The sequence below is a fragment of the Lonchura striata genome, chromosome 9 (assembly GCF_050655825.1).
Source record: "Lonchura striata isolate lonStrDom1 chromosome 9, ASM5065582v1, whole genome shotgun sequence".
NCBI classification, from domain to species: domain Eukaryota; kingdom Metazoa; phylum Chordata; class Aves; order Passeriformes; family Estrildidae; genus Lonchura; species Lonchura striata.
This window is the reverse complement of record NC_140711.1, coordinates 3,053,176-3,076,719: the sequence shown is the minus strand read 5'-3', so window position 1 is coordinate 3,076,719 and position 23,544 is coordinate 3,053,176. Positions and strand designations below refer to the sequence as shown.

Here is a 23,544-nt window from a genome sequence, read left to right as displayed (position 1 = left end):
GCAGAGAACTGAAAAAGACATAACATTCCCTACTTAAGCATTGTAAGAAATTAATTTAAATCTAGTACGTGGAAAAAGCAGTGTTGGTAACTTCAGTTATTTGTATTTTTTTATTCTGAATAACACAAAGATAAGCCAGGCAGTTCCTAAGTGGTGAAATATTTGCAGCAATCACTTGGACAAGCTGGGTGTCATTTCTGTTTGTTAACTGATCAATGTAAAGAGCTGCTGGGTTATTAACAGATCTTACTGGGCCAAGATCTCTGGTAGCACCATGGGTGAGAAAATACTTTGGAAATATGATCTCAGTTCACCCTCAGCATCAAGTGAGCTGGCAGGAGGCTCAGTTGGACAGAGCAGGGGTGTTGGATTGAGCCCTTTTTTGACCCAGAGATGGGGCAACTGAGAGGTGTTTTAAAGACTTTTATTCCATTTTCAGTCTCATGAGAAGGGTGAGACAATACAGATGTGATAATTCATGCCATTACAATCAGAAAACAACTATTTCCTAATTACAGTACATTATAAACATTTATTGGCCTATCAACTTTTGCCATACTACTCTGTAAATACCTTAAAACCAATCATCTGAAATTACCCTGTATTTGTATGCAAATGTATTTGCATGTAAACTTTCTATCAAACTTTGAGAATTCTTTACAAATCTATTTCCCACTGAGGGGAGGTTCAAGTTCGACTCATCAGCTGAGCAAGGCAAAACTTCCATCAAAGCTCCTAATTTTCTTTATTCCCATCAACCCACAGGGTTGTGGCTGTGGCTGTGGTTAAACCACCAATTCCCAGCACAGAAAAGCTCATTTTAAAAAGCATTACTGGGGAGGTCGGTGAAAGTACACACCAGGCAGGCACAGAGCCAGCCAGAGGGGTTTCTATAATAATATGGAGAGACTGTGGGATAAACTATGTATACATTAAACTACTTTTAAATGATACTTAATAATTGTCAAGCTGTCTTTGTGCCTACTCATTTGATGAGGCAAACCTGCCTGTACCCACAAGGCTCTGAATCCTCCTGGAGTCAGCAAAGGCTCTGAGAGAACCCCGTGTCACTGGAGGTCACTTTGGGGCTGCAACGAGGGCTTTGTTCTGCCAAAAATATCAGCATTTCAGAGGTTTACCTGCTCTGTGCTGGGAAAACACAAAAGCTTTCACAGGAGAACAAGGTCAGCCCACCCCACAGCCTCCCTGTCCAAGGGGAGATTTGTAGCCAGGCACCCCAAGTGCAGAGCACCTTTCGGTGGGATGGGAAATGTTTTATCCCTCATTTTATCCCTCCCACCCAGAGAAGCTCCAGCAGCACAGAGTGACAATCACCCCACAGCACAACAGGTTTCCTGGCAATTTGGGACACTCTTCAGCCTTCCAAGACAGAATTCAGATTAATTTTTTTTCCCCCATTTTGATGAATGAACATGTTTCAGTGAAAACCAGCCAATAAAAAATAAAAATGCCTCTCCTTGATTCCAGCCCCAACTCTGGATTCTACCCCACCTTGCCACAGAAATTTCTCTCAGAAGTTGCCTGCACCTGGATGTGTTAAATCACACACACATCACACTAGACCAAAGACATTTTCCCACCAAGGAATACAAACCAGCAAAAAGGAGATTATTTAGGGTCTTTTAGCACGTAAGGCTTGGAGAGAGCAGAAACAGATTGCTTCTCCACCCTTTAAATACAAAGTGCCTGAAACACAAATAAAACCAACCCCAAGGCCTAATTTAACTTCATGACAGTTTGCAGCAAGATCATCCTGCTAGCACAGTAAAACCTGCATCAAACTTCCAGGTGTGCATATATATGTATATATTTCCCAGTTCAGTTAATACCAATACTCCCATCCAGTTCTCATTTCCACTCATTTCTACTTCTCTGTCTCAAAAAACATCTGTCAGGAAAGCAAGAATTGTTGCAGAGAAGCTTGTACCACCATATATATGTATATGTGTATGTATATGCATATATATGTATCTAGATATAGATAAATATTTCAATACATAACTAAATTATTTCACACAGATATGTATATGTGTTATTTCACACAGATGTGTATCTACATATATGTATATGTAAATGCATATATACGTATCTAGATATAGATATATATGTCAACATGTAACTAAATTATTTCACACTGAACAAGGCACCAAGGTGGGAAAAAGCTGGACAATTGTGCAGAGATTTTTTTCTGCATTTCCACTATAAGATTTGTATTTAAGCAACTACAGGTTTTATCTCAGCAACACCTTCCTCACATAATTCCCTTCTATTTGAAAAATGTAAAATTTATTATTTGACCAGCTGTATTTCAACACTGACGGATTCCTGCTTCAAAGTCCACAGAATTTAATGCAGGGTTTTTTTCCATTGACCTGCTCATCCCATAGAGTCTACAAATGCTGTTTTCATCACTGCTGGGACACAGGACGAGGAAAGGAAAATGAGAAAATTCACTTCCAACTACTTTTATTAAATGCACTGCTACTTTTAAGTCTCCAATTTCAACTTGAAATAATATTAAAAATTCAATCCTGAAAAATACCAAAATCCAAACATCATATAGGAGACCTTTTCATCCAACAGACCAAGGCACCACACTTCCAATCCTACCCCACAGTTTTAGGAGAAAGGATTAGGTGTATCAGTATTAAAAACTCTCTCACTGATATCTCATTTAACTGAGATTCTGAAGAATACATTTTCAGCCCAATATCTCCAGGCCTTGAGAGGATTTATCCCTCTTTTTTGTATTGCTGCATTGCATACCCACTGCAAATGAAAGAAAATTAATTGTACTTCCCTCCAGGAAGAATCATTGGCTAAGACAGACTGAAGGATCAGATAAGACTTTCACTTTCTATCCTTTCAATTGGACTTTGAGTGTGACATTTCCTAAGAGGAGCAGGTACAAAGTCACTCTGTTGAGCTCTGCACAAGAAAATAAACTTTATCTTGGAGATATTCCACAGACTTTAACCGTGTCTGGTTTGCTCATGTTAGAAGAGCTTCAATTATTGGAGCACTACTATTTTAATACTGTAGTATTTTAATTGGAATGTTTCAGTTTTCTGACTACATAAGGGCTGTTTTTTCCTTCTGAATTAAAAAAAATAACATACAAAAAAAAAAGAGTACTTTCCCATCACTCCTTATGCAATAAAAAATATCCCAAACTTGCCAAAATAAAAGAGATACAATGATAGTATCAAATTAGTCCCTGTTAATTGCATCTGCAAAACACTGTCCCAGTGGAGCAAGGTGGTGATTGGATGACAAGATTTATTCTTTCATGAATCCTGCTGAAATGAATAAAGTAGACATTGAGTAGGTACCAAATCTGAAGAAACTCTGAAATCAAGTATTAATTATTTGTGTTACAGTCCTTCAACACGAAAGAAAATATTAAGTGCTGCAGTGTCAAAAAATGCCTTTGCAAGTCAAACATCCATTTGAATTTACAGGAGTGTTTTTCAGCTACTGACCTAACCCATCCTTTCCAACTGCCTGGACACACCACAGGAACAGTACTAGCTAAAAAGAGTGAAGTCTGTGACTGCAAGGAAGGTGAGAGTGTGATTTCACAGCAGGAGGACTGCTCCCAAAAATCAGGTCATTCCTAACCAGCATGGGCACGGGGTCTCCATGAGTCACCCAGGGAACTTCACAAAATCAGAGTGATTTGTAACTACAGCATGCACAGAGCACAACCCAAAATGCAATTTGAAAACAAAAGGTGGGGAAAACCCCATGTTTATAGAGAAGCACTGAAGTATTAAAGCTAATTCTGTGCTCCTCCCCTAGGCTGAACTGCAAAAGGTTGGGTGAAGCTGCCAGCAGAGCTCCTCAGTGACCCCAAAGCCAGCCTGAGCATCTCCTGCTGCCCACCAGGATCTGCTGTCCCAACTTCTCAGCACTCCAGGCCAGGAGGACACAAATCATTCCATCAAACCTCCCCAGCAGGGCTTGGGTGAGCTCTTCATGCCTTCCATCAGGATTCACAGGCTCTTTGTGTGGCACATGAAGAACTTGCATCACAGTGGCTCCTGGCTACCCTGTCAGAACTCAAAATGTCCCTCAGACATTTTTGGAGGTTCCAGGCCCAGGTCAGAAGCATTTGAGACCCTGGCACGCAGCTGGAAACAGCTGTGATTTTGGGTTTGAGCCATGGAATGATTTACCAACCTTGCAGAAAGAACAAGAAGTCACAAAAGTTTAGATATTAGAGTAGAAGTAGTCACAAAGTAGAGGCAAGAATTTCTGAGTGCTGTACAGGGGGGTTTTGGTTTTGTACATGGGAGTCAGAAGTTTTAAGATGGAGGGATTTGGGCCTGTCCTGTCCTCCCTCTCTCTTCTTCCTTACCTCCATGTTCTTGGTGATGTTGGCACTTACAGATTGGTTTAGAGTAGAAAATCACCATTTAATATAGGTAATAGGCACTGGGGAAAAACTGCAAACATGTAACATGTAATGTACCATATAAAAGATAGAAAATCACCATTTAATATAGGTAATAGGCATTGGGAAAAACTGTAACCATGTCACACGTAATGTACCATATAAAAGACAGCAGCAGCCCTGGTGGGGAGAGAAGAAGCAGTCGGGGTCAGAGAGGATGTCAGGGTGTGTGTGTGCCTCTGCCTGAGCTGGGAGCAAACCACAGCAGCCCCAGAAGAAAATCTTTTAGATAACTTGCAATAAACTGCCTTGAGACCCAACAACAGAGACTGCTGAGCTTTTCTTTGGAAGCTCGGGTGGGAGGAGAGACTTTTCCAGCACACGGAGCCACCCCTGACCCAGGGTGAGCTCTGGCAGCTCCGTCTGTACCTTCATACAAATTCCCCTCCTGACTCACATTTGCTTCTCATCTGGAGCTGGAGCTGGAGAATTCAACACATTGCTCCTTCCTAGAGTTAAATTTTCTCTCAATAACTGGCACATCATTACATTTAATGAAATGCCTACACTGAGATCAATCTGTTGATAATTTCCAGGACTGAAATCCTTAAAATTGTCTTTCCTTGATTACTGCATTTTAAAAATCCACAAAACAAACAAACACCACATCACCACCAACAAAAATAAAGTTCTTAAGCATACAGATTTTTCAGTTTATCTTACAATGATGAACTCCAGCCAGATGGTCTGACACAAGTATCTGTGGGTTAGAAACCATGCACAAACATCACTGACTTCTGTCACTTTTCTTCACACCTTTTTTCCAACTTGGGTCATAGTGAGGACCTGCCTTGAACTTTTTTAAATTTGTGGTGAGGAAGAAAGGAACAAAACCAAACAAAACATCATCCCAAGTCCTGGAAAATACCATAAAACATCAAAAACATTGCAAAAATATAGATAGCATTTTGCAGTTTACAGTCACAAGCAGATCTCCAGAAATTGTTTACACTGATGGCATGAGAACAACAGAAGTTAAACATGCTTTAAGCAAGCTAAGGCTAAATGACTGTCTCTGTTTTCACATCCAGATGGCTGCTTGCTAGAGCCTAAGGAAATGAGAAAGGGGACAATGAAAGTGCTAAACTCATAAAAACTGAAAGTCTCTAAAGGAACACATTTTGAGAAAAAGTCACTATGATTTGCCACTTCCTTCCTCAGCCAGCTCTCACAGGCCCTGTGAGCCTAACAACCCACGACATGATCTGTTCAAGCTCATGGACAGGTGTCCCCTAATCCCCCACTCAGTTGCACAATCCAAAAATAAAAAGTTAAGGAATGAAGGAGAGAAGGAAGGAAAAGAAGTGTGGGTCCCCACTAGGCTGTTACAAAACATCCTTCTTTTCTCTTCCAGGTAACCTGGCTTAAAAACCATTTACATGTCCAAGTTTTTAACCCTCCACCTGAAGTTCCCTGAAAAAGGAACTCCAAGTGGAAAACAATTGCTGTGAAGTATCTCCTCCCCTGTTCCCCACCAAATCAGGGTACTGCACATCAAACTGCACTCTGCAGTGACAGCAGTGTCTATTTATACCTTTGGACTCCTCAAGCACTACAAAACCACAGCAGATATAGAGAAAAGAGAATGAGGACTTCGGAGTGTCTCGAATGTTTCTACAATACCAACCTGAAGTCTGCCACATTGAGAGCAACCCATTCTAGCTAAAATCCACACATGCACACCTGAGCAGACACCTGTGCAATGGGAAGCTGTGTCTGACCAGCAGAATATTTCTACTTCTACCATCAACAATGAGATTTCAGATCTAGCTAACTGGCATCAATAAAGCGACCATTTCATTTGAAACTCAGAAAATTCCCTCTAGAAGTGGAGAGGCAACAAACACAGAACTCCCTAGAGTGATTTTCAGAATGGTTTTTCTTTCCTCACTCCAAATAAATCTAAGTTCGATCTTCTGCTCCAACAATTCCGTGTAGGATCCAAGTTAGAAATGGCTATAGCTCAACAGTCATTAAGCTGAGACCATTCATTAGTGCATAGATGATTTCTTACATGAAGTCTTGCTTCAGGAACAAGATGCTCAAAAGAGCAATTAAGACAAAGAAAGTATTCCCAGTGCAAATATTTCTAATTTTGTCCTGAACTGACACTGAAGGATTCCTAGCAAAGCCATCTCTTCCTGTTCTCTGAAGAGCAGGCCAGAGGCAGAGTCTCAAACCAGTGGGAATCTCTTTTTATGGTGTATTTAACTGGCACCTCAAACTTCTTTTTCCTGCAAACGCAGTGATTTAAACACAACAAGACCCAATCCAAAGAGCTAAACTAAAATAAAAAGGTAAACCTCTAATCCTGTTTATCAGACCTCAAGTGTCCTCTCTACCAATTGAGTGAATTCTTACTCATTTCTGAGTATTAATTTCATATTGCTTCAGGATGCATTTGTGTGTCAAATTGTTTTTAAAGCTGGAGTTTGTTTTTCCTAAAGAGCTGGCATGCCAGTTAGCACAGACATGAATAATGCTCGGCCTCCCAGCAGCACTGTGAAATGCAAGGAGTGTGGAGGAGGCAGATCTGCAGCAGTGCCAGCTCCACAGCCCCAGTAACCCTAACTCGAGTTCACCCATCAGGGTGATCATTTGCTGATCCACAGGCAATAAAAAGGTTCTGTTTTGAGCTCAGAGCTGTTTACTGCTGCTGATATTGAATGCTCTGGGAGGGGAGGAAGAGCAAAGAGGAAAGCATCTTCAGGCACCACCAGGGCAGGTGTATGTGCCACGTGGGGAGGGCTGTGCCAGGTGATGAAAGGAGCAGAATGTGCCAGGAGGCTGGAGATGTGTGTGTGGCACTGTAGGCTGCCCAGAAAGTCCCCTCCTCTTAAGGCAATCAATACTGGGAGAGAATATATTTATATATTATTATATTTTATATTATTTAGCTACCTATCTATAGCTCTCTGATTAAACACATGAATTTTACCTTTTTGTTTTCCATTATGCCCATTTGATATGTTAACTACAGACACATATCTAGGTTTGGTGGTGGGGTTGGTTTTTTTGCTGCTGTCATCTTTGAGGGTAGGTTGTTTAGGTTTCCTTTTTCTTTTGTTTTTTCTTTGGAATTCAATATATGAGGGATTTTGTTAGTCTTTTCCCTGCTACTTTCCTCAGTTTCCCATCCCTTTCAAACTTGAAACTTTTTCATGTGTCTCCAATTCTGGGAAAGTTACAGACTAACAGAGCAACAACAGCTTTCCCCTTCATGCCTTTCTAAAACATGTGTATCAGCAATTTGAGTGGTTTGAGCGTTTTTAAAACAAAGTAAGATAAAAATTAAAAGCAACTTTTTTTTTGTCTTCCCTTTGAAACTAATACAGAAAAGATTTGGTTTTGTTTGTTTGGCTTTTCCTGTTTTTCTTTTCACCAGAAAGCTGTTTGTTCTAAAAGTTATCTGTGCATCCAGCAACACACCACAAGCAATGATATGGAAATATTGATAAGAAATACTGATCTTCTTCTTCTTCTTCTTCTTCTTCTTCTTCTTGTTTCCTTTCCATTACTTTTACAGTAAAAACTTCAATCAGTATTGCAATCACTACACATCAGTATTTGGAATATTGCTTTGTTGCCAAAATCTTCAAACAAAGAAGATATGCCCAACAAACATAAGCCCTACAATTAATTTGTAATGACAATATATATTGAATATTTAAGTTATTTTCGGATGTGTTAGACATGCATTTATCTCCAAACAGCTCAGATGTAATTAAGCTGAAGTTATTTACACATAAGAAAACTCAGCAGAGCTGTGTGAATCACAGCCCCCATGAATGGGACAGACAGTAAGTGTCACATCTTTGCTCCATGTTGGAATTCTTCAGAAAGTTCTTACAAGAAAACCTGGGACCATAAAAATTGTTTTAAAGCACGAAAACAGAATGCTAGAACTTTATCTTTTGTAACTGCTACAGACCACAAAATCCACTTCAAAAAGAAGCCTCATGAAAGCCAACACAATCCCATGGAACTTCTCTGTTTTGACAAAAAGAAATTTTTGGAGAAACTTCACTGGCACACTTCCAAGCAGCTCTCACTGCAAAAACTGATGTATACTTTGACAGTGATAGTAAAGATACAGTTTTGTTCTAAACATCTCTTTTCTCCTCGGGGTGATGTTGCCTCATGTTACAGAGAATAAAAGCAATGACAGCATCAAGTTTAGCTCATAGAAATGCAAGTGTATATTCCAGTTTAGAGTCTGAGGGGTGATGGGAAAGACACTGATAAAATACAGAGGGGAAAAAATCAGCTGAGAAAATGGAAAGGTCTTTTCACCCTACAGAGCATCTACACCAGTGTCTTAGAATGCTGCTGAATCATCAGCAGTATGTGAAAACACCTTTTTTCACCATTTGTCCTGGTTTTGCATGGGAGGAATTTAGAGAAGTTGTGGGGGGAGTAGAAGTGTTCTGAAGGGTTTGTTTTGATTCTTATTACTTTTTTCTTTTAGTTACTGTTAATAAAATTTTCTTTATACCCTTTTAAGGTTTTGAGCCTGCTTTGCCTTTCTCCTAATCCTATCTCCCAGCAGGAAGTGAGTGCACTGGTGACTGGCCAGCACTGAACCCACCACAATCATTGGTGCATTGGCTGGCAAATATAAAAATTGGCGAACCAAAACCACTGCACCATGACAGCACATTTTTCCTTGTAACTTTACCTTTCTACAACATCCTCTCCATTCCAGCAGGTCGAGCTGTCTCTCATCACCAGGTCTCCATCACAAAGCCTTTCTGCTATGGAGGCATAGAAGGTTCGGGACCGCTTCATGTAACTGATGAACTCTCTGCAACGCAGGAAGAACTCATTAAACAACACAACAGCAAACTCAGCCCTTCACTAAACCCCCTGCCAGCCCAACCCTCCATCACATCAAGGCTTTAGAAAATAAGCAATCCAAATTAATTTCTACTTCTAGTGTATTTTTACTCCTTATAGAACATCCAATTTTACTTAGTCCGGTGCCGATACACATAATTACAGAAATAAAGGGTGCTTTTAACACATGGTGTTAACGTGTCTCTCAGTAAATCTGAAAAAAGGCTACACCTACTCATTATAAACAGATTAAAAAACATTGAGAAAATATCATCACAAAAGGCATGGCCAGTACAGATGACTGTGTATGGAAAAATGTCTTGAGGGCAAACTGCTGCCTGTTTTATAATCTGGTTATAATATATACCTGGCTGAGGTAGCCATAAAAACAAACTAACCAAACAAGTGTTAATTCAGCACCCAACTGAGAGGATTTCAGAATGAGAAATTACCCTGCTGCACTGCTCTAGAAGCCCCTGTTTGGTATGTAGCAAGATTCAGACACAGACTGAGCTAGAGCCATCACTGGGCTCTGTGCCTGTCTCGGAGCTCCCCTGGGCAGCCCAAAGGACTCGTTCTGGTTTGTGGTTTCAGCCTGGCAGGCACTGGAGAGGTGCCTGGGGTACAGCTGGATGGAGCTCAGCACAAACCAGTCAACATTTATCTCTCCTCAGCAGCAACAGGTGCTTCAAACACCCAAGCCCACAGGGAAATACCTATCCCTGACATCTCTCCCCACAGCTATCTTTATACCTTCTTTATACTTTCTCAAAAGTGTTCAACCATCCCATTTACCTTCTGTGATGAAATCCTGCTCTAGATAAATCAGTCATCACATGCTCCTGAAAACTAATTTAGCCTAATAGAGCAGGAAAGCTGAGATTTAAAGCAAAGAAAAAAAGCAGGAAATTTGGGGGCTTACAAAGAGGTAATCAGCATTTCTACTTCTTGAGTACCAACTTACAAATATGAGCTCTGAGTATTTCTATAGTAAAGCCAGGCCCAGCCAGAACAACCTGGGAGGATCCGTTCCAAAAGGAAACAGAGATGCCAAAGATTTTACAGGTTCTAAATCAGTCTTCTCTGAAAGAGGAAACCAGCACCCTTTTAATAGCTAAAGCTTGCCTGACTCAGCTCAGCCCTAGAGGTTTAAACTCCTTTGCCTTCTCAGCAGAGTGGGGCTCTGACATTTCAAAGCAGTATCTGAGCAAATGCACAATTCTCTGTTCTGACTCTCAGTCTTACTGAGTGAAAATATTTACTTTTCATCATTGTAAAACTAAACACTAGGGGAGAAAATGTAGTTTCCCAGTGCCCCACAATGCAAATGCAGCAATCAAAAGTATCCCAGCTCCTAGATTATAGCTGGAGGTGAGCTAGGTGTAGAGACAACAAAGAATGTCACCTTGTTTTCATTCTTACCGAGAGATTTTTTTCAAACTTCTTGATTTGTCATTCTTTGAAGCTTTCAGAGGCAGAGAACTGGAACAGGCCAGGGAGAATAAGCATCAATCAGGATAGGTTGGGGAGTAGGGAAGAAGCAGGAATTCAGGCAAATGAGGAAAAGAAATGAAAAACAAAAGAGAAAAGTAAAAATTACTTGAAAGAAAGGTCATCGAGCACATGCATAGGACAATATAAGAAAATAAATAAGGAGGAAAATTATAATGAGATTTTTGCCAAGTATACATGCAATCAAAATGTCAATTCAATATTGGAAAAAAGTACAACTGAGACAATTTGTCTCAATCATTTTCAAGTAAGAGCAGAATTACAAATGCAGCGCACACAGCAGAAAGCTGAAAATAAATTCAGTGGTACTTAAATTAAGTGTAACTGATCCCAAATGGAAGGACTGTAAGTACATGAAGCTGTACAAGAAAACAATGGCAAACAGTTTAGGATGAGAACCACGGGAAGGGGGATACAATCCAGTGGCATTCATGTTCCGGTACAATGAGCAATTTTACTGCCTGTTAATAAATAATATAAATACAGGTATTTTTGCTGTTCTGGGATTGCTGAAAAAACACCTTGTTGTAAAACTGGAGATACAGACTTTCAGGCTACAGTGGAGGAAGAACTGTGGAAATATCCCTGGTGCTTATTTAGAGTTGTTACTGGAGAGAGCAGCCTGAGGCCACGCAGAGGATGCAGCTCTGCCATCCCAGCTCTGGCAGCTGATGGCAGGAGTGGCCATGGGACAGGAGGGACCTGCACTGGCCATCAGGTGAGTGGCACCTGCCTACAGGAATTCCAACACAGCCACTCAAAAAAACAAATCAACATTTGTAACAGGGAAAATCTGGATCAGCTGAGACTTCAGCCCTGGCCAGTAGTTCATGTGCATCTGACATTAATAAGCTGGTTTGTACTAGCACTTTATTACTCAAATGTTAATAAAATCATGCGATGTGTGACGCAAAGGACAGTTTATTTTAAATGAAATAGATATAATTGACTTCAAACATTCCCAAATAATTCCTAAGTTGTTGACTTTAAGATATATAGAAGCTCTGTAAATTCATGGCATAAAGAAATCCCAGTAAAATATAATTTCAAAGCTTTCTTTCTCCAGTCAGGGACCTAATATGTTGTGGCTCTTTGTTAAACATGTTTTATACACGGCTCTGTAAGCAGTCTGTGCTTAGTGGTTTGAAATGTTCCATGGAGCAGAGATGCTAAAGGCAGGTATTCATCTTTGCTGGGAGACCAGAGCTGACCAGAACAGCTCTTTGTGCTGAACTCAGCAATAACATTCCAATTTACTGAGATTCTGCACATGCCATTTCCATTCCCTGTACCATCATATGGTTTCAATTTTCTTGTCATCTCTATTACATGTTATAGTAACCTCCACATTAAAAAATGACTACAGCAGCAACGCTGCCAGTTCCAGTTAATCCCTGACTACGATTGTGTAATGGTAAAAAAAAATAATAATCAATTTTATGCTTTCCAGTTTAATCATAGGAAATGGTTTCTTGCAAGATCATGCAACATTTATTCAGGTTTCAGCTTCTTTCATTATTGTCCCTGACGCTTAAGTGATGCATGACAAAAAATATGCAGGAATGGAATGCAGAGTCAAATCAAGAGAGATGGGAAATCTCCCAGGAACTCATGAGAGTAAGAGGAGAAGAAAAGGGTTCAACTACTGCAAAAGAGGATGCAGCTGCTCTGTGCATTCAGGGACCTTGCAGATCTGGCTCTGCAGAACAGTGAAGGGTGAGGAGGGCTGGCTTCAACCAGACCCCAAACCCCTGAAGAACCAGGTCAGGCCAAGGGACTCCACTGAAGGGACACCACAAGCCCCACCTGTCCTGCAGCAGCAGCCCTGGCTCTGCCCCACAGCTGAAACCAGAGGTTCTCCCACTCCTTGGAAAAGGAACCTGATTTTTCACATGGCCTAGCAGAGACTCAGCACCTCTGGAGCAAGCATCCATCTCTAGCTGTCTGGCACCTCTGAGCAGGTTGTACACAAGACAGGAGAGGCCACTTGGTTGTGGTTTCTCCTCCAGATGTGCCAACAACCACAGAGGCTCTTCTCTCTGAGCTAGGAAATGCTCTGACACGTCAGGGAACAAGCCACAGCCTTTCTGTTTACTTGGGGAGTGTTGGCTCATTCCTTCTCTTTTTCCTTCCTTCCCCAAAAAGGCTGGAGTCATGTTCCAGCCTCCCCTTGAGTGAAAGGATCATTTGGAAGGATGTCTATTGCCCAGACCTACAGACAGGCTCAGCAGGACCAGGGTGACCTTGCACCTGAACTGACAGGAGCTGACATTATTGCCCTCCCTCTCTCAAAACCACCAGAAGGAGGGGCTTCACAAAAGAGTCACATAATTACTCTCATCATCTGGCTCCCCGTAGCAATTTTCTGTCACTCTAAGTGCATTTTACACAACCCACTGCAGAAATTATTTAACCCATGTATTACAGATTTTTATTACCTTCAATTGATTTTTTATTGATATCATATGTGATTAAATGATGGAGAATGAACAACACAGTGATGCAGCCAACCACTGTCTTTCACTCTATGGTTTCCCAATTGTTTCCAAGAAGCAGAAGTACAAGCTTCAGGCAATGTGTTTTAAAGGAAGTTGTGGAGAATAGCTTCAGATTTTCCACTTCTTACTATTTATGGCATATTTCCATCATTCATTTTTGCTGTACAAGCTCTCCACAATACCTATCAACACTGTAATTCAGTAATTTTTCATGCTAATTATATAAGCAGGGACGTAGTTTAGATTTTTCTTGATAAATTAATTTTCAGACCAATTCTAACAAACTGTCTAATTTAGAGAACATTAGTTTATTTTCTATTCCATCTACAAGCCTTACATTTTAAAAGGTCAATATCCAAATAATTCTAGATGGTTGGGAAGGGGAGCAGGCAGATCACAGGTGAGAAAGAGCAGCTTTCATAACATTGAACACACGATCTGCAACTTTTTAAGAGATCACCTGTTGGCAGGTTGGCAATTCTGGCTTTTGGGCTGCCAGTGTTATACCCCAGCCAAATCAGTGAGTTACACAGAAGACGGCCCAGGGCTCTGTGCTGTTAAAAACCTATTTCAGTAATTATACTACAACTGTTCTTTGGATTTTTACTGCTGAAGTTATTAATTTAATTTCTGCAATGCTCCTTTTTTTTGATTTGCATGGTAAAAATTGATTAATTCCAAGCACTAGCACAAACTGTTATGGTTTGCCTTTACATTGCAAAAGGAAAAAAAATTATCACAATCACTCAAAAAAACTTCACTTGCTGTTATTACTTTTATATTTTAAAACAGTGTTTATTCCATTCATGCAGCTGAGATTAAAAAAGAAATGGATAAAAATCTCATGTTAACAAGTGAAATGCCAGAACCCAGTCTGCAGGAATTTTAACATTTAACAATTTAAACATTGCTCCAGACATCCACTTATGCAACAGAGATACCCATGGACTGCCTGGGCAGTTTAGATGCTGCTTTTGGACAGAGGTAAACCCAAAACAACTCCACTGATGGAGCTTATTCCAGATTACCTCTGCTCCTACAAAGGATAAGGTGCCAGCCAGAAACAGGCACTGCGAGTTTATGGGCAGTTTGCTCTGACATCTACTAATGTATCATGACTGGGATTGCAAAAACATCCTCTCCTTGAATGTACAGAAAGCCAATTCAGGAGCTACACAAGGTAAAGTGACAGAAAATCTCAGGAGATCTGGGAGCAGGGACACTCCCAGGCCAGTGGCAGTACTGAGCTGCAGGTGTCTCAGATAGGGCACAGCTGAAGAACAGGAGCCAAGATGGACACAAGAAGCCTAAAAAACTCCTTCAGCTCTTTGTTATGTAACCAATCAATGAGATTCCAAAGGATCTCATCATTCCTGCCCAGTCCAGGGCAATCAGGAACTGAGTTGGTGTCAGGGCAATGAAGCTTTCCTTTTCACCCCTTCCTCCTTCCACTTCAGCCCCTGGATAAGCTCATGTCCTTACAGACCTGGGCAGTTACATCTTAAGTACTTTAGACTCAGCTGTGGAAATCAGTTTCCTCAGACTTTGTAGAGGAAAAGCTTTCACCATTTTCACTGAAGGTTTCTGGAAATAATGAACACCTTGGTGTTAAGCAATGATACCAAGCCTGGCCTTTCTTGCAGAGACCCAGTGTGACCCACAGAGTCACCTGTGTGACTGCCAGTGGTGGCAGTGGCTGGAGAGCACACAGAGGGGGTGACAGAGCTGTGGCTTTGCCTTGAACAGTGCAAAGAACCAACAGCACAAATTGTGAGGCTGAGGGCTTGTTTCAAAGCAACTGCAGCCTAGGGTTACCTTCTTTTATTGTTCAGGCTGGTGTGAGCCATCACAAATGTCTGGGTTCCAGTCACTTCCTTCACTGGCACAATATTGGCTGATGACAGGTTGCCTTCATGCTGTTTGGGCTGTCCACACACTTTATCAACCTGTAAGAAAGGGAGGGAAAGGGAAACAGGTTGTGAGGGAAAAAATAAGATTTACAACCCCAGAAAAGTCTGCCTGTTCCTTGTTGTCTGTGTTCACTGCACAGGACACTGTTGAAGGATTCTTCCTTCAAGCAGCTGGGAAGAATTGCCCTGCAAAAGAAGGAGCAAATTCCAAGGCAGGGCAAAGAACACCAGAAAGTCATCAGTCATGGATTTCCCAGTGGCTACCTGGGCTACAGCACACTTGGAGAGGCTGAAGTAATGCCTGATGAAGTATTGGCAAGCTAAGCTTTGATTTAGAAACACACCTGGAGCTTAAAGCTACACGGATTTTGGTGGAACATCTGCCTCATGTATAAAGAACAGAGTTTATCTGGAGTTTGAAGGGGCTTGTAATCAACAGATAACCAATTCTTCCAGTCTTTAACCAGGTCATGTAACATCACTCAGTCCTCATTGCCACTCCTGAAGCCCCTCCTTAAGGATTTAGTATCAGTCCAGGAGAAAGCAAGCTTGTGTTTTATCCTTTCTGCACTGTGGATCTGGCACTACTTGTGTATCCTGACACATTTATTTGCTGTAACAGCTATAAGTGACAAGAGGAAGACAAGTCTCTTCCCTTTCTAATCCACAAATGAGTAACCTGTGATGTTTTACCCACACTTAAATCCCCAAACAACCATGAAGAGACCACAAAGGGAAACCTACTCTGGGCATGGTACCAGCAATGACCTGAATCACACAGAATCCATCATCCCACACAGCCCTGGGTTTGGTATCCCTTCCTCAAGGTCCTACAGTAACCAGCCAGGGTGAGATGGATTCTTACTGCTCTGTGCCCTTTCCTGCACCCTTAGAGCCTTTGCAAGTCTGCTGAGTGTTTCAGCCCACAGATGACTTCAGGTACCTTTTCTGTCCCTTTGCATCACGATGAAGCAGATGGCAGCACCAGCACAGGACAATTTTCTCTGCCTTAGGCCATTTCCTCCTGGAGAACCACAACTATGTGAGGCTAAGACATCCTCCTCTGAAAGAACAGGCAAACAATGTGGAAAACTGGAAGCTCTGTAGGCATGAGAGTTACTGTCAGCTGTAGTTGTTTGACTTCCAGCCCAGTCCAGTGTAATGTGCTGTGAAGAACCTAAAACTGCAGCAATGGAATGGGAACATACTGGATTAATCCTGACACATCTCCAGCAGCAGGGTGGGAGCCAGCTGCCTCACTCAACACCACACACTGTGCACACTGGTCTGGTCTCAGCAGGGACTAGCACAGTCCTGTTTTAAACTACAGCTTTGGGAAATCAAATAGTCCGTTCCAGTCCCTTCTAAGCTTATGAAAAGGAGAAGAAAACACTCTGTGCAAATGAAAATATGAAACAAGAAAGCCTTTTGAACCCTTTAGAGCTGGACAGAGGGTATGACACAGCTGGAGCACATTCCTGCACAGGAGGCTTTCTTCCCTGCACCCCAGGCTGCCCAGCTCCCCTACAGCACACAGACCCCAACTCCCAGCAAAGGTCTCTGCAAAATCCAACTCAGATTTCACCATGTCACTAAAGTTCATGTCTTCAAATTACATACACCTCAAATCTTGTCACTATGCATTTGAGACTGTTTTACCAACTAAAATCAGAGTGGTTTGCAAAAACAGTGTGGTTCTCATATACATGACCGATGAAGAACTCCCAAGTTATTTTGTGTTTCCTGAAAGAAGATTCAAAGATACTGAAGTCATCATTTCTGTTGTGAATCAACAGTTTAAGCATCCAACTGAAAACACCAACTTTGTTTTGATTTGAATTTTTGGCACTACAGAAATGACTCTTTAGATTGCCCAGGTTTCAGTATTTCCTATGCCAAACCTACACTTTAGGAATTTCTTTCTAAGCAGTAGTAACAGTTTCTTGCATATCAAACAAAACCACACATATTTGAAAGAAAAAAAATTCTCACTGGAAAATTTTAACAAGCTCTGCTCTATTAAGAATAAAGTTGTTAAATAAAAGGGCAAATCACACTTCTTTTATCACAGAGGCCTTTCAATGTCTTTCTTCTGAGCCAGCACCCCCAGCTGGTCCCAGGCCAGGCAGTTCCAGCAGCCCCTGTTGGGGGTTATCCCTGTTTGGCACATTTGTTTCAGATTCTGAATGAGTTAAACAGAAATCTAACTTTTTTTTTTTTTTTTTTTTTTTTTTTTTAAATGTGGACTTATTTTCACATCTCTCCAACATAAGTATTTTTCTGCAAACTAAAACAACAGAAAAGCCTGAATTTTACCACCTAATTTGAGCAGTCACAAAGATGATGTCACAATTGAGAACACTCGTGTATGAAAAACTATAAAAAATAAGATAGTGCTGTGCAAATTGAAAAGCATGAAGCATGCCATTAAAAACCCAAAAAGGTTTTTTAACATCTGCAATCTCTGCAACAAGTTTCCTGTGTGTTAGCAGTGAGGGCCACAGAGTTTCCCTCCCATCCTAAGGGCTCCACAGAACTGCAGTACCACTTTAACCCAGAGCTCCTGAATCAACCCCCACCCAGAGGAAAATCAGTGCACCTGGAAATGGGGACTGAAATGCCAAATTAATTAATTATTTTTATATTAATTAACTTAAAATTAATTTTTAAATTAAATTTATTTACATTTAATTTTACATTAGTTAATTTTTCTTATCCTAATTTCAAGGTGTAGGACTAAGAATAATCAGGAATCAACATAAAGAATGGCTGAGCCCATTTTTTGGGTTTTTAAATTTAAAATAAGTCTGCCAATCTTAAATTGCAAACTGACAGAAAATCATCCTTTGCTAATGGCAGGACCCTCTTGTAATTTTTCTTCTCTCTGCCATGATATTTAAGCTTATCTTCTAACAGTGAACATCTACAGGTGAAAACTGGTATTCCCCCTACCTTGTTACCTTCTGAATCCTCAATCATGTTTTACAGTTCTAACATATTAAAGCTTTTTTCTTACATAGCAATGATTCTTCTTAAATAGCTGTTTTCCTGGCAATAGCTACATTTTTTCTGCTGTGAATTTTTCTTGATAATGAAAAGCAGAATCACATATATACACATTTTTGACCTCTTACTATTTGTTATTTAAAAGAATGACTATTTACAATTATTACAGAGGCTTAACAAAATAAATGGAAAAATTCTCATCCAGAATCTTCTTGAACTCTTACAGCTTGAGTAACCTTAAACATTGAGGTCATATTTAATACATTTGATATAATCAAACATGGGAAAAAATGTCATGCCCTTCTGGATACCAAGAGAATCTTATCTCTCTAAAGCAGGAGACCTTTTCACTAGTCCAGAACAGTAATTTTCTTTGATTCTGTAATGGGAAGATTAGTTTTAAAGTACAAGATTTTCCCAGTGAGGGGCTTTGAGTTGTTATTATGAAAGCACTGACCCGTTTGCCTGCAGGTTCCTGTCCCTGGATGTGTGCCCAGCTCTGCAGAACCCCTCTGCCAAATGACACCCCCAGCCCTGCCATGCCCAAGTGCCACAAACACCCTCCAGAGCAGAACTGGAGCTTGCTCTCATTCAGGTTCCAGCTGCCAAGTTTGGAGTGAAGTGAGGAAGGGAGAAACACTGAATTATGTGGTCTGAGTTTCCAGACCTGTCTGTTCACCAGGAGCTTTCACTTCCTCAGGGTCACAGATGTCCCTGCATCACTCCATCACCCACACTAAAAGAAACCAACCAGTATCATTTGTGATTTTATGCTGCCCAAGCATCAACCAGAGTTCACTCTGGAAACACAGAATCCTCTCCTTGGGGCGGCTGTCACCTGCTACCAGAGCATTGTTGTAAAATATTCATTTCCAGTGCTCAGAAGCTGAGTGGGAACCCACATGATAAAATGCAAGTCAGGGCTCATAGCTCATTGCCACTGCCTCTATCTTATTGAACAAAATCAGACAAGAGAACAAATAACCTCTGATTTTGCCTTCTTTTAAATATTCTCTCCCTTATGGAACATGTTTCCTATTAGGAGCATTTTGCTGGTAGCAGAGTTCAGCAATACATAAGCAAACTAAGGGATTATTAATTCATTTTCCTACAGGAATATGTTGGCTTTCACTCAGGAGGGAAGCATTCTCTTCTCTCTTATCTTGAATCTACTGAATAGTTCAATTTCAATTAATTTCCTACAAATCTGAAATCTGGCAGTTAGAGAAGTTGACCCTTAGATAGTAGAGACAGCTCCAAGGAGAAAAGCATTATGAATTCCTCAGGGGCTGAAAAACCTTGTGTCAACCTTCACACTTAGACATCAGAGAATTCAGCCACAGAACTTAAATCCATAAAAAATAAGGTTCTGTGTGTTCTGTCAGTGGCAGAAGAGATTCAGGTACCAACACTGGGCACAGGGAGTGGACAAATTCTGCAGCAGTTTTTCAAATGATCAAATTCTACACCAGATAAAAGTACAAATGATGAGAATTGGAGCACTGTTCTGTAACACCATTAACAAAGAGTGCTGAGATAACCTGTCCTGGGCATGCCACAAAGCTGCATATGAATGCACACACAGAGCCTTTGTTCACAGGGAGAACAGGCAAGAATTCCTATAAAAATGTAAAATAAATGCTTTCCGTGACCACCAGGCATTTCAAGAATTCTACCCAGTTTGTATCTAACAAACTTTTACCATAAATTACAGCACTGTTATTTTCTGCTCCCAGTGGCTTTTAAAATTTCACTTTTTTGGTCAGTGTATCAAACTATCCACAGTGCATCTCAAGAGCTAGAATCTTTTAAACACACACAAGTGAGTAACTTTGTCTATTTTGTTAGGATTTTTTCAAAATATTTTTGTTCTAACTGTATATATATTTACCCAGCTGAAAAGAGAAGTTGTTATTATTTAAAAAGCCAAAACAAAATACCAGCAGCACCTGAGAGGTCAAATGATATCTCCCATTCTCCTGCACAATCCCCCCTAGATTCAGAACTAATCTTCCCTGGCCTTTGTTACTTGTGACATTTGTCTTTAGATATTGACAACCTGCAAAGGTTAAGCTCAATTTTATAATTAATTACAATGATCTAGCATAAAAGGAAAATTCCATTGGGAGCCAATCCAAGTGAGCCACTTTAAGAGCTCTCAGAAAAATTAGGTGACTTTAAAATGTAACAAAATCAATTAAAAGATTTTATTCAAATTTCCTTTTAATCACTTTTCAATTTAATTACAGTATATCAAAATGATATTTCCTGTTACTGTGTTTACTATTTATACCCATTCTTAAGGGAAAGCAATTATCCAAATATCCCTGGAATTTCTTTGATCACTGCAAGCTTAAAATGTAACAAAGAAAACCCCTCCCCTGTTTGTTTTTCCAAAGTTCCATACTCAAGTACAAAAAGCAGCAGAGACAAACTGCACAAACACATACAAGACAAGGAAATCCTTTCAGGTGCAAACCCGGGCAGCAATTCCTGCTGATGCTCCCGGGCACAGCTGGCCCTGCCCAGCAGCAGGGCTGGACCAGCACCTCCCCTGGGGATATTCCCTGGCCCCTGTGAGCCACAGCAGCCCAAAGGCAGAGGGAGCAGCCAGCTGGGAGTCCTGGGCTGGAAGATGCAGCTGGGCTGAATTTTACTGCCATCTGTTAGAGCTGGGGCATTCTCTGCTGTTCTTTGGGCAGTTTTTTCTTTATCTCTCCCACAGCCAATCCTCCCTCCAGGAGATCTCTGCTGTCCATGGCCACTGAGTGTCCCTGCATGGCTGAGAAAATTCCATCATCCATGGGGAGATGCTGTGCCCAGGGGAGGAGCCAAACATTCCTACCTGGATACAATCTGACCTGGGAACAGCACAGCAGCCTTTGCCCCCTGCATTCCCAGAGGAGCAGCTTCCTTCCCCCTGCATTCCCAGAGGAGCAGCTTCCTTCCCCCTGCATTCCCAGAGGAGCAGCTTCCTTCCCCCTGCATTCCCAGAGGAGCAGCTTTCTTCCCCCTGCATTCCCAGAGGAGCCCAGGCCCATCTCCCCCAGCCCTGGAGCTCCAAGGAAAACTCCCCCCTTGTGCAGGATCCTGCTCCAGCAGAAGCACAGCTGGCACTGCAGGAGGGCTGAGCCACCCTGGATGGGGCTGAGCCACCTCCCTGACACACAGGGGGCAGGGCTGCTCTGACTCTGGCACTGGTTTGTTTTCTTTTTTTTGTACTATTGCACTTATATTTTTAATTTTCCTAATAAAGAACTGTTATTCCTATTCCCATATCTTTGCCTGAGAGCCTCCTAATTTCTAATTTATAATAATTCATAGGGAATGGGTTTGTATTTTTCATTTAAGGGGAAGCTCCTGCCTTCCTTAGCAGACACATGTCTGTTCAAACCATGGCACTGGGCTACTCAGGCTCTGTTTGAGCTGGCCCAGTCAGTGGGAGCCACAGGGCAGGGCTGACAGGCAGGAGGGATCATACCCTTGGTTCAGGGTTCAGCCAATTCCAAAACTTCACATCTGTCCTTAGGCTCAGGTACCCCCGTACACATCCTTTGGTCAAAAAGAGTGTGTCATCCTTCTAGTCCCTATAGATAAGCCATGGTTTTCTCAAATTAATTTCAGCCATGCTGAGGCATACCTGACCTGTTGATGATGCCCAAGAGCTCCCCAAGACAAGATCCCTTTCCAGCCCCCTTTTCACTAAATGCTGGGGTGATCCCAGCCCAGCACAGCCAGTCCCCTTTGTTCAGCAGAACTCAAGGATGGCCCAGTGACAGCAGGGACCAACATGCAGGGCAGGTTACTGAAAGAGGGAGTGTTTCTCCCTCTGCTGGCATCTTCTTTTGGCACTGCCAAAGACAAGTGGGTAGGACACACCCTTAGTCTGAGCCACCTGCAGTCTCATGTTCCTCTAGACATACTTATTGCAATTGTAATTACACCAGAGTTGCAGCAATGATGATTTTAAATAACTGGCTGAGTTGACTGACACTCATTTTTCATCTATGAACAAATAACAATTTGCATTGAATTATGAGGAACCCAAGCCAGATTTGATCTGGGGATAACTCAGTCACATAGTTCTTTGAACATGCAATTCAGCTTCATTTTCAGGTTAACACACTTTGGTAGGTGGCCATCACCACTCAGGTATTCAGGCACAAGCCCAGACATACAAAGCAAACATCCTAACAGGTTTTTTGGTACAACAGACAGTTCTCAGGGAAGTGTTTTGTCTCCAGGCTTTATATAATGCAAGCAGAATTGCTTCTTAGCAGTTTTCATGTGGCTGGCATTATACAGGATATCCAAAAGAAGGCAAGAAACAGCAACACAGAGCTAAAATAGCTCCTGGTCAAAATCTCCCCTTTATCTGCAGGTAGAGATGTCCTAAGAACCAACTTTCAGGAAAATAAATGGGGGAAACATTCTCTAAGTGAAAGAGTTCACTCCAAATCCCTCAGATAAACTGCTTCTGCTATTTTAAACTGACATCTGAGTATGTTCAGGGGATAATTACATCTGTTATACATACAATAGATATTTGTTATTACACATATACATATGCATGAAAGAGGAACGAGAATGGCTGGTGGTGCAAATGTAAACCAGCATTTAGGATACATGAAGTCATGACTATCCTATGTATTAATAACAGCACTTATAAATCAAACCTGAAAACAGTTGCCAAAATAGCAATCAAGAGCAGAAAAACCCATAAATTTCCAGCAGAAATTTAAAATCCTTCTATGATTATTGTTTTCTGTTCATCATTACTGTAAGTGCTTCATGGGAAAGGTAAAATACCTGAGCTTTCTCCAAACAACATCATAGAAGTTGCCTAACAAAAATATGTAGGAAGTAGAAGGTCATTATACACTTTCACACTGTCTTGTTAGACAAAACAATACTGCAAGTTTATGCAATCATTAAATCAATATGCTAATAATAATGTCAACACCTACAGAGAAAGAATAACTTTCTATTTTGCATTTAACTAATATAATAATTAGAGAAGACTGATAAACACATACAATTCTTTTTTCATGAGATACATAATTTCAATTATAATTTACACACCAATTTGCTGACAGTTGCTGTCAAAATAAACATATTCTCTCATGCCTTTTTTTCTGAACAGAAATAAGTGATTTTGGATGACTCTGAAGAATTCAGTAACTATCCAAGACCTGTAGCAATAGTATGCAGCAAAATTATCAGGGCAGCAACAGCCACCCTTTTATAAAAATATTTAGAAGACATTTTGCACACTGAGACAATTACACCACATTTATCAGCAAAT

At 41.0% G+C, this 23,544-nt stretch overlaps 1 protein-coding gene across 6 annotated transcripts in view; it reads right to left on the bottom strand.

Moving 5' to 3' along the window:
- The window catches only part of LOC110484836 (glypican-5-like), a 348,921-nt gene that overhangs the window by 217,121 nt on the left and 108,256 nt on the right, over positions 1–23,544 (bottom strand). For 4 of the 6 annotated variants that reach the window (XM_085586961.1, XM_085586962.1, XM_085586964.1 and 1 more), the window contains exons 4-6: positions 15,139–15,269; positions 10,736–10,795; positions 9,156–9,281 (exon numbers count right to left, since the gene is read on the bottom strand). In XM_085586961.1, the coding sequence (XP_085443087.1) occupies positions 9,156–9,281; positions 10,736–10,795; positions 15,139–15,269 (317 nt within the window). The remainder of the gene's footprint in view (positions 1–9,155; positions 9,282–10,735; positions 10,796–15,138; positions 15,270–23,544) is intronic. The other 2 variants (XM_085586963.1, XM_085586966.1) reach the window with 1 other exon arrangement.